A 16,797-nucleotide genomic window follows, 5' to 3' on the forward strand; every position below is an offset into this window, starting at 1 on the left:
TTTCATGCATTTACTGAATATTTCGAGCTATAAGACCCTGAAATTGAAAAGCATTTCAAATGAAATCTGGAAAGGTTGAAAGTTGGCATGGTATCATCATTTCACCCACATAGCATGTGCAAGAAAGTAGAGAGGGTTACGGGAAAAACTGGATGCACTTCGTGTACAAAACGGACAATCTCTTTCGAAGTATCAGGGTTTCATACGGAAACTCGTCTATTACAAAGGGATTTCATTTTTTTGAACTTATTTGAACTCCATAGTTTTTATGTGTTCAAGATGCACCATTCAAAGCCACATCATCAACTTTCAACCCTTTCTGACTTCATTTGTTATTTTTCATGCATTTACTAATTATTTTGAGCTATAACACCCTGAAATTGAAGGCAACATATAGCTCTCATGAATAGATAAGTGACCAAATTAATAGAAGTTCATCATCACATTAAACCAAAGTACATACATAGTTCTCATTGAACAACATATAGCTCTCCAGAGCATCTAATTAAACCATACATTGAAATATGTAAAACATTTCAATGCAACAACAAATGCGATCATAATCGCAACCAAGGTAACAATTGATCCAACTGCATAATGATACCAAGCCTCGGTATGAATGGCATATTTTCTAATCTTTCTAATCTTCAACCGCATTGCATCCATCTTGATCTTGTGATCATCGATGACATCCGCAACATGCAACTCCAATATCATCTTCTCCTCCTCAATTTTTTTTACTTTTTCCTTCAAGTAATTGTTTTCTTCTTCAACTAAATTTAACCTCTCCACAATAGGGTCGGTTGGAATTTCCGGTTCAACCACCTCCTAGATAAATAATATCGATGTCACGTTGGTCGGCATAATAGTCATAAACAATAAATGAACCAAATAGTTATAAAAAGATAATATAGACCACATCCGAATCATAGACAGGACGAGGGCCGACAGGGGCGGATACCAAAGCCATCGCACTATATAATAAGAAGGAATAATAAAAGTAAGAAAATTAGACAAGTATCTATCTGAAGTAAGAATTTTTTTCTTTTAGAAAGAAGATAAGAACAAGAGGCTCACCACGGTCAGTGAAGACGGGGACGGGACGTGACGGACCGCTAAACCTAGACAAATCTCGAGGAAATTGGAGCTCGGAGGTCAAGTTTCGAGAGGAGAAAGATTAACTAGTGTGGCTCAGACATTTCATCGAACACCTCATGTGCATAGGAGGTGAGCTAGAGCACCCAAATGCCCTCCCCTCGCCGGCCAGAAAAAACAGAGCACTGTGGAGTGCTCTGCTATGGCGATGGGGTATATATAGGCAACTCATTTGTCCCGGTTCGTGCCTGGAACCGGTACTAAAGCCCAGCCTTCTGTCCCGGTTCAAGCTAAGAACCGGGACCAATGGTTGTGGGCCAGGAGCGAGGCCCATTGGTCCCGGTTCGTGCCCAGAACCGGGACAAATGGGTCCACACGAACCGGGACCAATGCCCACGAGGCCCCGGCCGGCCCCCTGGGCTCACGAACCGGGACCAATGCCCACATGGGTCCCGGTTCATGACTGAACCGGGACTAATGGGCTTGCCATGCCCGAACAAAAGCTCTGTTTTCTACTAGTGATCACCCAAAGAGCGGAAGCACAAAAGAGGAGGAAGAGCATTCGCACGGGTTCATATACACAAGATGAGGACAAGTTGATTTGCCAAAGTTGGATGGAGATTAGCCAAGATCCGAGGACGGGCGCGCAACAAAAGGGCCTTGTTTTTTGGACGAGAGTCCACAAAACTTTCCATGAAAGGAAGATGTTTGAGCCCTACCAAATTACAAGCAACCGTGGCATCACCTCGATTCAAAAGAGGTGGTTGTTCATCCAACAAGAGTGCAACAAGTATTGCGCTGCATTTGAGAGCGTTGAACCATGACCCGTGAGTGGTCTCAGCGTTGGGGACATGGTATGCTCTTCTTATCCTAGTCCTTTCCTTGCTACGGCCTTGTGAGACTTCGGCCTTGTATATGTTTGCATGTTCAATTGTTGTTGATCATGTGATGTAGGCATTTCAATCTTTGGAAGCATTCAAGGCCCGGCACAATGACAAGCCATTCACTCTTACGCATTATTGGACGATCATCAACTATTGCCCCAAGTTCAAGGATCAATGCCGTGAACTTCAAAGGAAGAGAGGCAAGAAGACGGCCAAGTTCGCCGGAGGTGGAGATGGCGAGGCGTTGAAGAGGCCGAGGGGCAAGACCAACTCCAAGGTGGACGACATACGTGATGCCTCATCCATGGCCTTGCATGAGACTTTGCATCGCATGATGTCTCAAAAGCATATGAGGGACGAGAAGAAGCGGCAAAGCAAGGACGAGCAAATGAAGCAATACCTAGAGCTTCAAACGAAGAAGCTTGAGATGGAGGAGGCGGCCAAGAGGAGGAAGATCAACATGGAAGAGGCATCCCGGCAAAGTCAGCTCGACATCGAGGCCACCAATGTCGCAACCAAAGCAAAGGAGGTGGCCCTTGCGATCATGAGCGTGGACCTGTCCAAGATGAGCGAGAAGACGAGGGCCTGGTTCGAGGCCAGGCAGAAGGAGATGCTCGACGCCGACGGCCTGAACTAGGTTGGAAATATGCTCTAGAGGCAATAATGAATTGGTTATTATTATATTTCCTTGTTCATGATAATCGTTTATTATCCATGCTAGAATTGTATTGATAGGAAACTCAGATACATGTGTGGATACATAGACAACACCATGTCCCTAGTAAGCCTCTAGTTGACTAGCTCGTTGATCAATAGATGGTTACGGTTTCCTGACCATGGACATTGGATGTCGTTGATAACGGGATCACATCATTAGGAGAATGATGTGATGGACAAGACCCAATCCTAAGCCTAGCACAAGATCGTGTAGTTCGTTTGCTCAGAGCTTTTCTAATGTCAAGTATCATTTCCTTAGACCATGAGATTGTGCAACTCCCGGATACCGTAGGAATGCTTTGGGTGTACCAAACGTCACAACGTAACTGGGTGGCTATAAAGGTGCACTACAGGTATCTCCGAAAGTGTCTGTTGGGTTGGCACGAATCAAGACTGGGATTTGTCACTCCGTGTAAACGGAGAGGTATCTCTGGGCCCACTCGGTAGGACATCATCATAATGTGCACAATGTGACCAAGGAGTTGATCACGGGATGATGTGAGTTACGGAACGAGTAAAGAGACTTGCCGGTAACGAGATTGAACAAGGTATCGGGATACCGACGATCGAATCTCGGGCAAGTAACATGCCGATAGACAAAGGGAATTGTATATGGGATTGATTGAATCCCCGACATCGTGGTTCATCCGATGAGATCATCGTGGAACATGTGGGAGCCAACATGGGTATCCAGATCCCGCTGTTGGTTATTGGCCGGAGAACGTCTCGGTCATGTCTGCATGGTTCCCGAACCCGTAGGGTCTACACACTTAAGGTTCGATGACGCTAGGGTTATAGGGAAAGTATGTACGTGGTTACCGAATGTTGTTCGGAGTCCCGGATGAGATCTCGGACGTCACGAGGAGTTTCGGAATGGTCCGGAGGTAAAGATTTATATATGGGAAGTCCTGTTTTGGTCACCGGAAAAGTTTCGGGTGCTATCGGTAATGTACCGGGACCACCGGGAGGGTCCCGGGGGTCCACCAGGTTGACTTGACGAGCCTAGCATGTACAGACATGGCCTCGGAACACAAGAGACCGAAAGGTCGAACATGAGTCGTATAGTAGATACGATCAACATGGAGATGTTCACCGATGATGACTAGTCCGTCTCACGTGATGATCGGACACGGCCTAGATTGACTCGGATCATGTATCACTTAGATGACTAGAGGGATGTCTATCTGAGTGGGAGTTCACTAATTAGATGAACTTAATTATCATGAACATAGTCAAAAGGTCTTTGCAAATTATGTCATACGCTTTAGTTCTACTGTTTAAGATATGTTCCTAGAGAAAATTTAGTTGAAAGTTGGTAGTAGCAATTATGCGGACTGGGTCCGTAAACTGAGGATTGTCCTCATTGCTGCACAGAGGGCTTATGTCCTTAATGCACCGCTCAGTGTGCTGAACCTCAGCGTCGTCTGTAGATGTTGCGAAACATCTGACATACACGTTTTGATGACTACGTGATAGTTCAGTGAGTAATGCTAACGGTTTAGAATTGTGGCACCAAAGACGGTTTTTTGAAACGTCGCAGAACATATGAGATGTTCCGAAGACTGAAATTGGGATTTCGGACTAGTGCCCACGTCAAGAGGTATGAGACCTCTGACAAGTTTCTTAGGCCTGCAAACTAAGGGAGAAAAGCTCAATCGTTGAGCATGTGCTCAGATTGTCTGAGTACTACAATCACTTGAATCGAGTGGGAGTTAATCTTCCAGATGAGATAGTGATGGTTCTCCTTAGTCACTGCCACCAAGCTATTAGAGCTTCGTGATGAACTATAACATATCAGGGATAGACATGATGATCCTTGAGCAACTCGCGATGTTTGACACCGCGAAAGTAGAAATCAAGAAGGAGCATCAATTGTTGATGGTTAGTAAAACCACTAGTTTCTAGAAGGGCAAGGGCAAAAGGGATACTTCATGAAACAGCAAATCGTTTGCTGCTCTAGTGAAGAATCCCAAGGTTGAACCCAAACCCGAGACTAAGTGCTTCTGTAATGAGGGGAACGGTCACTGAAGCAGAGCTACCCTAGATACTTGGTAGATGAGAAGGCAGGCAAGGTCGACAGAAGTATATTGGATATACATTATATGAATGTGTACTTTACTAGTACTCCTAGCAGCACCAGGGTATTAGATACCGGTTCGGTTGCTAAGTGTTAGTAACTCGAAATAAAAGCTGCGGAATAAACGGAGACTAGCTAAAGGTGACATGACGATATGTGTTGGAAGTGTTTCCAAGGTTGATGTGAACAAGCATCGCATGCTCCCTCTACCATCGAGATTTGGTGTTTGCGTTGAGCATGATTGGATTATGTTTATCGCAATACGGTTATTCATTTAAGGAGAATAATGGTTACTCTGTTTATTTGAATAATACCTTCAATGGTCTTGCACCTAAAATGAATCTCGATCGTAGTGATACACATGTTCATGCCAAAAGATATAAAATAGTAATGATAGTTCCACATACTTGTGGCACTGCCATTTGAGTCATATTGGTATAGAACGCATGAAGAAGCTCCATGTAGATGGATCTTTGGACTCAGTCATTTTTGAAAAGATTGAGACATGCGAACCATGTCTATTGGTATATATGCATGAAGAAACTCCATGCAGATGGATCGTTTGGACTCACTTGATTTTGAATCACTTGAGACATGCAAATCATACCACATGGGCAAGATGACTGAAAGGCCTCATTTTCAGTAAGATGGAACAAGAGAGCAACTTGTTGGAAGTAATACATTTTGATGTGTGCAGTCCAATGAGTGCTGAGGCATGCAGTGGATATCGTTATGTTCTTACTTCACAGATGATTTGAGTAGATGCTGAGTGTATTTACTTGATGAAACACAAGTCTGAATTATTGAAAGGTTCAAGTAATTTCAGAGTGAAGTTGAAGATCGTCGTGACAAGAGGATAAAATGTCTATGATATGATCATAGAGATATCTGAGTTACGAGTTTGGCACACAATTAAGACATTGTGGAAAGTGTTTCACAATTAATACCGCCTGGAACACCACAGTGTGATGGTGTGTCTGAACATCATAACTGCACCCTATTGGATATGGTGCATACCATGATGTCTCTTATCGAATTACCACTATCGTTTATGGGTTAGGCATTAGAGACAACCGCATTCACTTTAAAAGGGGCACCACGCAATTCCGTTGAGACGACACCGTTTAGAGAAACCTAAGTTGTCGTTTCTTAAAAGTTTGGGGCTGCGATGCTTATGTGAAAAAGTTTCAGGCTGATAAGCTCGAACCCAAAGCGGATAAATGCGTCTTCATAGAATACCCAAAACAGTTGGGTATACCTCCTATTTCAGATCTGGAAGCAAAAGTAATTGCTTCTAGAAATAGGTCCTTTCTCGAGGAAAAGTTTCTCTCGAAAGAATTGAGTGGGAGGATGGTAGAGACTTGATAAGGTTATTGAACCGTCACTTCAACTAGTGTGTAGCAGGGCACAGGAAGTTGTTCCTGTGGCACCTACACCAATTGAAGTGTAAGCTTATGATAGTGATCATGAAACTTCGGATCAAGTCACTACCAAACCTCGTAGGACGACGAGGATGCGTAATACTTCAGAGTAGTACGTGATCCTGTCTTGGAAGTCATGTTGTTGGACAACGATGAACCTATGAGCTATGGAGAAGCGATGGTGGGCCCATATTCCGACAAATGGTTAGAAGCCATAAAATCCGAGATAAATGGAACTTTGAGAAGACGGGCGTGGACGGTAATGTTACCGTCTATGAAGCTCGACTTGTGGCAAAAGAGTATTTCCACAAGTTCAAGGAATTGACTACGATGAGATTTTCCCATCCGTAGCGATGCTTAAGTCCGTCGGAATCATGTTAGCATTAGCTGCATTTATGAAATCTGGCAGATGGATATCAAAACAAGTTTCCTTACCAGTTTTCGTAAGGAAAGGTTGTATGTGATACAATCAGAAAGGTTTTGTCGATCCTAAGGATGCTAAAAGGTATGCTAGCTCCAGCGATCCTTCCAAGGACTAGAGCTAGAATCTCGGAGTCAGAATATACGCTTTGATGGAGTGATCAAAGTTTTTGGGTTTATACAAAGTTTGTTAGAAACTTGTATTTACAATAAAGTGAGTGGGAGCGCTGCAACATTTCTGATAAGTATATGTGAATGACATATTGTTGATCCGAAATGATGTAGAATTTCTGGAAAGCATAAAGGGTTGTTTGAAAGGAGTTTTTCAAAAGAAGACCTGGATAAAGCTGCTTACATATTGGGCATCAAGATCTATAGAGATAGATCAAGACGCCTGATGATACTTTCAAAGAACGCACACCTTGACATGATTTTGAAAGAGTTCAAAATAGATCAGCAAAGAAGGAGTTCTTGGCTGTGTTACAAGGTGTGAGTATTGAGTAAGACTCAAGACCTGACCACAGCAGAAGAGAGAGAAAGGACGAAGGTCGTCCCCGATGCTTTAGACGTAGGCTCTACAGTATGCTATGCTGTGTACCGCACATGAAGTGTGCCTTGCCATGAGTTGGTCAAGGGGTACAATAGTGATCCGGGAATGGACCACATAACAGCGGTCGAACTTATCCTTAGTATCTAGTGGACTAAGGAATTTTCTCGATTATGGAGGTGAAAAGGAGTTCATCGTAAAGGGTTACGTCGATGCGAACTTTGACACTAATCCAGATGACTCTGAGTAGTAAACCGGATTCGTATAATTGAGCAGTTATTTGAAATGGCTCCAAGTAGCGTGTGGTAGCATCCATAAGATGACATAGATATTCGTAAAGCACACACGGATCTGAAAGGTTCAGACCCGTTGACTAATAACCTCTCTCACAAGCATAACATGATCAAACCAGAACTCATTGAGTGTTAATCACATAGTGATGTGAACTAGATTGTTGACTCTAGTAAACTCTTTGGATGTTGGTCACATGGTGATGTGACCTATGAGTGTTAATCACATGGTGATGTGGACTAGATTATTGACTCTAGTGCAAGTGGGAGACTGTTGGAAATATGCTCTAGAGGCAATAATGAATTGGTTATTATTATATTTCCTTGTTCATGATAATCGTTTTGAAGGAAATATGCCCTGGAGGCAATAATAAAGTAATTATTTATTTCCTTATATCATGATAAATGTTTATTATTCATGCTAGAATTGTATTAACCGGAAACATAATACATGTGTGAATACATAGACAAACAGAGTCACTAGTATGCCTCTACTTGACTAGCTCGTTAATCAAAGATGGTTATGTTTCCTAGCCATAGACATAAGTTGTCATTTGATTAACGAGATCACCTCATTAGGAGAATGACGTGATTGACTTGACCCATTCCGTTAGCTTAGCACCCGATCGTTTAGTATGTTGCTATTGCTTTCTTCATGACTTATACATGTTCCTCTGACTATGAGATTATGCAACTCCCGTTTACCGGAGGAACACTTTGTGTGCTACCAAACGTCACAACGTAAATGGGTGATTATAAAGGTGCTCTACAGGTGTCTCCAAAGGTACTTGTTGGGTTGGCGTATTTCGAGATTAGGATTTGTCACTCCGATTGTCGGAGAGGTATCTCTGGGCCCACTAGGTAATGCACATCACTATAAGCCATGCAAGCATTGTGACTAATGAGTTAGTTGCGGGATGATGTGTTACGGAACGAGTAAAGAGACTTGCCGGTAACGAGATTGAACTAGGTATCGAGATACCGACGATCAAATCTCGGGCAAGTAACATACTGGTGACAAAGGGAACAACGTATGTTGTTATGCGGTCTGACCGATAAAGATCTTCGTAGAATATGTGGGAGCCAATGTGGGCATCCAGGTCCCGCTATTGGTTATTGACCGGAGACGTGTCTCGGTCATGTCTACATAGTTCTTGAACCCGTAGGGTCCGCACGCTTAACGTTACGATGACAGTTTTATTGAGTTTTGATGTACCGAAGGAGTTCGGAGTCCCGGATGAGATCGGGGACATGACGAGGAGTCTCGAAATGGTCGAGACGTAAAGATCGATATATTGGACGACTATATTCGGACTTCGGAAAGGTTCCGAGTGATTCGGGTATTTTTCGGAGTACCGGAGAGTTACGGGAATACGTATTGGGCCTTATTGGGCCATACGGGAAAGAAGGAAAAGGGCCTCAAGGGTGGCCGCACCCCTCCCCTTGGTCTGGTCCGAATTGGACTAGGGAAGGGGGGCGCCCCTTCCTTCCTTCTCTTTTTCCCTTCCTCTTTTCCTATTCCATATGGGAGGTGGAATCCTACTAGGACTAGGGAGTCCTAGTAGGACTCCACACTTGGTGCGCCCCCTCCTAGGGCCGGCCTCCTCCTCCCTTGCTCCTTTATATACGGGGGCAGGGGGCACCCCAGAGACACAACAATTGATCCTTGAGATCTCTTAGCCGTGTGCGGTGCCCCCCTCCACCAAATTACACCTCGATAATATCATTGCGGAGCTTAGGCGAAGCCCTGCGTCGGTAGAACATCATCATCGTCACCACGCCGTCGTGCTGACGAAACTCTCCCTCAACACTCGGCTGGATCGGAGTTCGAGGGACGTCATCGAGCTGAACGTGTGTAGAACTCGGAGGTGCCGTGTGTTCGGTACTTGATCGGTCGGATCGTGAAGACGTACGACTACATCAACCGCGTTGTGTTAACGCTTCCGCTTTCGGTCTACGAGGGTACGTGGACAACACTCTCCCCTCTCGTTGCTATGCATCACCATGATCTTGCGTGTGCGTAGGAAATTTTTTCAAATTACTACGTTCCCCAACACGTTTATTATCCATGCTAGAATTGTATTGATAGGAAACTCAGATACATGTGTGGATACATAGACAACACCATGTCCCTAGTAAGCCTCTAGTTGACTAGCTCGTTGATCAATAGATGGTTACGGTTTCCTGACCATGGACATTGGATGTCGTTGATAACGGGATCACATCATTAGGAGAATGATGTGATGGACAAGACCCAATCCTAAGCCTAGCACAAGATCGTGTAGTTCGTTTGCTCAGAGCTTTTCTAATGTCAAGTATCATTTCCTTAGACCATGAGATTGTGCAACTCCCGGATACCGTAGGAATGCTTTGGGTGTACCAAACGTCACAACGTAACTGGGTGGCTATAAAGGTGCACTACAGGTATCTCCGAAAGTGTCTGTTGGGTTGGCACGAATCGAGACTGGGATTTGTCACTCCGTGTAAACGGAGAGGTATCTCTGGGCCCACTCGGTAGGACATCATCATAATGTGCACAATGTGACCAAGGAGTTGATCACGGGATGATGTGAGTTACGGAACGAGTAAAGAGACTTGCGGGTAACGAGATTGAGCAAGGTATCGGGATACCGACGATCGAATCTCGGGGAAGTAACATGCCGATAGACAAAGGGAATTGTATACGGGATTGATTGAATCCCCGACATCGTGGTTCATCCGATGAGATCATCGTGGAACATGTGGGAGCCAACATGGGTATCCAGATCCCGCTGTTGGTTATTGGCCGGAGAACGTCTCGGTCATGTCTGCATGGTTCCCGAACCCGTAGGGTCTACACATTTAAGGTTTGAAACATTGTTCTCTTTTTTAAATGGAGGTGGACAGGATGGGGCAAATGGATGCGGCCGCGCGCTGGGCGCACGGCCACCGCATCCCAGGACAGGCCCGGACACGACCCCATCGCCCTACCCAAAGGGACAAAATCCGGCCAAACCGGACGTCCGTTTGGGGTCGTGCGGTGGAGTTGGCCTGACAGGTCAATCTTGTTTGTTGGCTGCTGGGTGGCTTCGTGTGATGCTACAGTGCGCTACGGAGAGGTACAGAGGTTCCCCACAGGAACATGTATGTACCATAATGTTTCATCTTTCAATTTTGAAGTTCAATATTGACTCCTTGATCCCGTTTCTTAGGGTTCATGGTTCACATTTGATCTTGGGCTATGGAACTAAAATGTAACTGAATGTTCATGGATGTCTTACAAAGGGAAGAATTTAGACCATGGATGTACATTATATTTGATGGATCCGTCTAACCTATACTTGAAATTATAGTGTACAATTTCCTACCAACTTGCTAATTCAAACTTACTTATTTTAAACTCTATAATAATAATTCTAAACAGCATATATATTTGATGGAGCCTTCTAAGTTGGACTGTTGGACTTGAAATTACAGTGTACAATTTCCTTCCAACTTGCTAATTCAAATTTACTTATTTTAAACTCTATAGTAATAATTCTGAACAGCATAATAATCTAGAAATTATTTTCCAATGGATGTTTCTTTACATCTTCTTATATCATTTTATGATGTGAGATGGGTTATCAATACAAATCACTAAATAATTTTAGCATAGTTGTTATTTAACATCCGTAAGCTATCGTTGGCAAGGGGTGAGATGGAGGATAAGCGGTGTCAATGTGGTATTCCATTTTGATATTGAGGGTGTGGACCGGTGGAGAGGGTCCTTGAGCCTTTCTTATTAATTAGGGTAAGGGTGTTCTATACTTCTTCTTTTTTGAAAAAAGATAAAGTACAAGCGTGGAGGAGTGGAGATGTACAATCCATACTAGTGTCGTCTGATCTCGTCAAGGAGTGGAGATGTACAATCCATTGCTTATGTGATGATGACATCATGGGTGAGACGCCAATGTCTATGCCTATCGGGACATATGCCCGTCATGTCGTAGTGTTTTCATGTTCTTTTTCTTTCATTGCAACACACGGGCATCTGTGTTAGTTATTATTAAAATTGTAAATGATCACTTGTACACATGAATACATCATACTATTGCTTGATTAGAATCTAAACTGCCTAGCTAGCTAGTCCTAAGTGTGCCAATCAAGCGAAGGGTGTTGCACATTTCAAAAAGAAAAGAAAAAGTGAAGGGTCTTGCATTGCATGCAAGGAATCAATGGCAGTCACTCATGTACCTGCAGTGTCCTTTTTCCCACTGTCCTACATGTGAAACCTAGTGCTTCATGTCAAGAGCCATGGTCTTGTTCCATTGCTCGCTAATACAATGGCGGCGGAGCCACCAGCACGTCTCTTCCCTCCAAAGCCTGCGCTCAAGGCGGCGCCACCAGCTCACCTCCTTCCCGATAAAGAGAGCGGAGGCGTCCAGAGGCTCAACCTTGATCTGGGTAAAGTCCGTGAAGGCCGTCCTGGAAATCCACCGGGCAGGCCCATCCCAATAGTGGTTCTCCACCACCTGTATCTTCTCCTCGCCCTGCTCGTACCGGTATCCCGTGCAGACCACGCCGTGAGGCCCTGCCTTCTTTCCCGAGCCTCCCCTGTATACTCGCTTCTCCCAGCCATCGGCGTAGTAATCCTCTCCGACGACCAAACAGCCGATGAGCGGCCCCTCAGTGCGGATCATGCGCGCGAGGCTGGAGGCCGAGGGCAGCCGCTTGGACGACCAGGTTTCCCATGACTTGACCTGGAGGTTGCACCGCCGCCCCCAGCCGTCCTGGTCTGGCCAAGCCTCCGCCCCGCCGGCCCGCTGGATTTGCTTCAGCACGTTGTCAATGGTGGCGCCGTCCTTGCGGTTCCAGACGCGGGCGGACTTGCATCTCGTCACCAAGTCCTTGGCCGTGGAAGCAGGGATGTAATACGGGAACGTATCGCTGCCGTGCCTCCTCTCGAACGCCAGCCGGTGCTGGGCCTCCAAGCACATCAGGCAGGCGCTCTGACTGCACGTGTCTGAAATCGCAACACACAAGGTCAGCCCAGGCACTGCCGGCCGAGCTAGCTAGCTAGCTAGCTCAAGAAGGAATAATAATCATGATGTTGATGCTGATGCGTTAATTCCTTGAGTGCAAGCCTCACTCACCCTTTATGTCCTGGGGGATTGGACATCCCATAATATCTAGCCAGCTCCACGACTCCGTGGGGCGATACCGTGGCGGTGAACCCATGAGCTCACCGACCCAGTCCTTGAGCCCCAGGAACCAGTACGTGGCCCCAATGTTGGTGGCCACCCTGAGTCGGATCGCCACCCCGCCCCCGAACCTCCCACGCGCCAACAACACGTCCCTCGCCGCCTTCGGCCCCCCGACTTTAGCTGAAGTCAAGAGCAAAACAGTTGAACAGTGGCCAAGCAGTGTCAAAATTTGGTGTGGCCTAGTAGTATCAAAACAGATATGCTAAGGTATTTCTTTTAACCTTTATTTAGGGTAAATAAATTTCTTGTAACCTATCTACAAAACACAGATGAACAATCTCAGTGATGGACCAAGACTAAAATTTCTTGCATAACAAACAAGGTACGGTGCAGTTAGCTAGAGACATGCAGGGAGGCTCTCACCGGCGGTGCCCGACGTGATGGCGTTAGCACTCGTGCAGGGCATGGCGTCGTCGTCGCCATCGCCTGCCGACCGGACGCAGCGAACCTCCCAGTCCAGCGCCCCCGTGCGGAGGAGGATGACCACGCAGCTGCCGGAGTCGCCACGGCCGGGCTGCACCAAGTACTGCCTCCCCTGCATTTGGTCGCAAAGAATCGTTTAGAAACCGCAGATTCAGAAAGAACGGGACAAGAATTGCTCTAAATCTCAGAATTTTGCAGATAAAAAAAAAACACGACCAAGATTACAGCTCATGTACAAAACCTGAATACAGCTCATGTGCAGAAATAAGATTCATTTAATTAGAATTCTTGGAACCTGAATTTTGTTCACACACTTATTCGACGCAAGTAAAATGGGCTAAATCAAATGGCTATCACCATCTTCCATATTAAGGCCAAAAGGAGATGAATCAACTGATTTGGTGTTTTAAGTTTCATAATAATTTATTCCCACAAGAACAGATCTTCTTTTACTTATCTACTCCCTCCGTAAAGATATGTAAGAGCGTTTAGATCACTAAAATAGTGTTCTAAACGCTCTTATATTTGTTTCCAGAGGGAGTACAAGATTAGAACAGTTGCATGCAGAGAATTCCCAAAACCTATCAGTTTTAGACTACAAGAGTTTCAGTTAACTCTTTTTCCTACAACAGTTTCAGTAAACTGTTTCTGGGAGTAAAAAAGTTTCAGTAAATTGTATCAAGCACTAGCAGATTAGCACAATAATAAACCCCAAAAGATCATTCTATTGCAGCAAACAACATCTACACCAGAATCTGAACGTTGTGCATGACAATTTAATCAAAGATCTTCAGTTGCAGTTCATGACAAATTCCTGTGCAAAATGTTAGTGTACCTGTCCTGTACCTTCAAACAATGTAATGTGACATGGTTGTAATGATTATAAATGCTATATTGTAAAAAAACTAACTGAATTGTGTTCAGAGGTTTGTTTTTTGAGGAGTTAATTCAGAGGTTAGAAAATTAGTATATTATCTGCAAAGGTGAAATCAGATGACTGAACTTGATTTGCCAATCTATCTATAGGCAAATGTTCCAGAATGGAACTGAACTATCTGAATCAAGGACTGAACAAATCCACATGGCAAATCAAACTACTTTTACTCTTGTATAAGACTGCAACAGTTTCAGGCAACTACCAAATCCTAAATGAACTACTTTTACTCTTCTATAATAACCTTTTTCCAAGCACGATCAGATTAGCACTCAACTAAAGTAAGATTCTAAATATTTTCATGCAGTAAAATAGTATCTACACCAACATCTGTACATTCTGCATAATAGATTCGATCAGAGTAAATTCTCGCCAAAGAAGATCGGAAGGAGGCAGATGAACAATCTAAATCTCAGAATTTTGTAGAATAAAAAGAAACAAGATCTAAGATTACCACAGCTCATGTACAAAACCTGAATACAGCTCATGTGCAGAAATCAGATTCATTTAAATTAGTATTGTTAGAACCTGAACTTTTTTCACATAGTTATTCGACGCTAATTCAAACGGATACCACAGCATCTTCTACGCTAAGGACAAAAGGAGATGAATCAACTGAGTGGGTGTTTTAAGTTCCATAATGATTTATTCCCCCAATAACAGATCTTATTTTACTTATCGACAAGATTACAACAGTTGCATGCAGACAATTCCCCCCCAAAAAAAAAGTTGCATGCAGACAATTCCCAAAACCTATCAGTTTTAGACTACAAGAGTTTCAGTGAACTGTTTTTTCATACAACTGTTTCAGTAAACTGTTTCTGGGAGTAAAAAAGTTTCAGTAAATTGTATCAAGCACTAGCAGATTAGCACAATAATAAACCCCAAAAGATCATTCTATTGCAGCAAACAACATCTATACCAGAATCTGAAAGTTATGCATGACAATTTAATCAAAGACCTTCAGTTGCAGTTCATGACAAATTCCTGTGCAAAATCGTGGTGTACCTGTCCTGACAAATGGGCTAATTCAAACGGACATCACTATCTTCTATGTTAAGGCCAATTGGAGATGAATCAAATGATTTGGAGTTTTAAGTTCCATAATGATTTATTCCCCCAATAACATATCTTAATCTACTTATCAACAAGATTGCAACAGTTGCAGACAATTCCTAACACCTATGAGTTTTAGACAACAAGAGTTTCAGATAACTGTTTTTTCAGACTACAAGAGTTTCAGTAAACTGTTTCTGGGACTAAAACAGTTTCAGTAAACTGTATCAAGCACAAGCAGATTAGCACAAAAATATACCCCAAGAGATCATTGCAATGCAGCTAATAGCATCTACACCAAAATCTGAACACCACCAGTTGCAGTTCATGACAAATTCCTGTGCAAAATCGTAGTGTACCTGTCCTGTACCCTGACGAAACCCGTGAAGGACCCCTGCTGATGCTCGAACTGAACCCGTATGAACACCGGACGGCTCGACGCGAACTGGGGCGGCGCCGAGAACTGCATCCCGTTGGTGTAGCGGGCGAGCTGAGACCTGGAACTGCTGCCCGAAGCTCGGCGGCACGAACTGGGGCGGAGGCGCGTTGAAGTAGCGGGGGGGCTGAAGCCGCTGGGACCGGAGCGGCGGCTGGACCTGATACTGGAGCGGCGGCGGATGCCTCGGCTCGTTGACGACCTGGAGATGCTGCCGGAGGTCAGGCAGCAACCCGAGGTCCTGGAAGAGGTCGCCCATCGTATACCCGAAGCGGTAGTCGCCGAACACCTGCACAGCAGGCAGCAGGGCGGGAGCCCCTGAACGAATTCCTCCTATTAGCTAGCTTGCAAGAAAGCAAGAAATCAACAGGAAAACACGGCCGGAACTGATCGCACCTGAGAGAACCGCCGCCGCTGCGGCGAAGCTTCCCGGGGCGGTGCAGGTCGGTGGACGCGCGGAGATCGTCCCCGCCGAGGTCGACGTGGCAGGCGCGGAAGAGGCCGTCCCCGGCGCCGCCTCAGCCGTGGCCGCAGTCGTCTCCGCTGCGGTATCGTCCGCGCGCCCGTGGAGCGAACCAAGCGACATGCCGACGGTGTCCCTGTCGAGCGTGTAGCTGGGCGTCTTCCCACCTCTCCGACGGTCCTCGCTCCTCCCCGGAGGACGCGGCGGCGGCGCAGCTCTCCCGCCCCTGGGAGGACGCGGTGGCGAACTCCCGAGAGCCGGAAAGGCCGTGTCGTAGTCGAGGCTCGGCGCGAGCGCTGCGTCGGCGGGGGGCCGCGAGGAGGAGGCGGCGGAGGACATGGACATGGAGGAGGAGGCGGCGGGGGGCATGGTGGAGGAGGCCATGGAGGCGGCCGTTGGGGGTGGCGGGAGTTTGAAGAATTGGTGTGGGAGGCGGTGGCGAGGCGGTTGGGCCGTTGGTTGGTTGGGGCTGGTGTTCCCCCGTATTTATACTGCTGCGCATGGCGCAAGAATCAAGAAGTGCCTGCAGCATTCGCCTTCTTCTTCTTCTGCCCCGTACCCTGCAGTGCAAAGCGCAAGAATCACGTACGTACGCGCACGCTCGGAAGCACGGATCGCTGCAACATTTCTTGTGCACCTTGGCACTTTCAGAGGCTGTATTCAGAAATCAGAACTGGAAACCATGCACGCCTTGGCACTTTCAGAGGTTGTGTGGGAGCTCACCGCTAACAAAATTCGCACTGCCAAGTCCATGTACAGAGCTCCGGCTTACAGGGGAGCAAGGTTTAACAAATGCAGCTAGATAAATA

The 16,797-nt window shown here is 45.6% G+C and overlaps 1 protein-coding gene across 1 annotated transcript; it reads right to left on the reverse strand.

The window, feature by feature from the left end:
- Positions 1-11,476: 11,476 nt before the first annotated feature.
- On the reverse strand, positions 11,477-16,431 carry LOC123140950 (uncharacterized). The gene is made up of 5 exons (XM_044560209.1): positions 15,922-16,431; positions 15,449-15,843; positions 13,040-13,211; positions 12,566-12,796; positions 11,477-12,435 (listed from the first exon to the last, which is right to left on the reverse strand). The coding sequence occupies exons 1-5, from the start codon at positions 16,370-16,372 to the stop codon at positions 11,705-11,707; spliced, it is 1,980 nt and encodes a 659-aa protein (XP_044416144.1). The 5' UTR covers positions 16,373-16,431; the 3' UTR covers positions 11,477-11,704.
- Between the last annotated feature and the right edge of the window lie 366 nt (positions 16,432-16,797).

This window comes from Triticum aestivum, chromosome 6D, assembly GCF_018294505.1.
Source record: "Triticum aestivum cultivar Chinese Spring chromosome 6D, IWGSC CS RefSeq v2.1, whole genome shotgun sequence".
Taxonomy (NCBI): domain Eukaryota; kingdom Viridiplantae; phylum Streptophyta; class Magnoliopsida; order Poales; family Poaceae; genus Triticum; species Triticum aestivum.

What these genes read in the sequence shown, in the direction of transcription:
- LOC123140950 (XM_044560209.1), bottom strand. Translation starts at nt 16,372, where the DNA reads ATGGCCTCCTCCACCATGCCCCCCGCCGCCTCCTCCTCCATGTCCATG. An exon ending in AGCGGCGGCGGTTCTCTCAG is followed by an intron (nt 15,844 to 15,921) that starts GTGCGATCAGTT and finishes GAATTCGTTCAG; the next exon opens with GGGCTCCCGCCCTGCTGCCT. An exon ending in TTCGTCAGGGTACAGGACAG is followed by an intron (nt 13,212 to 15,448) that starts GTACACTACGAT and finishes GACCAAATGCAG; the next exon opens with GGGAGGCAGTACTTGGTGCA.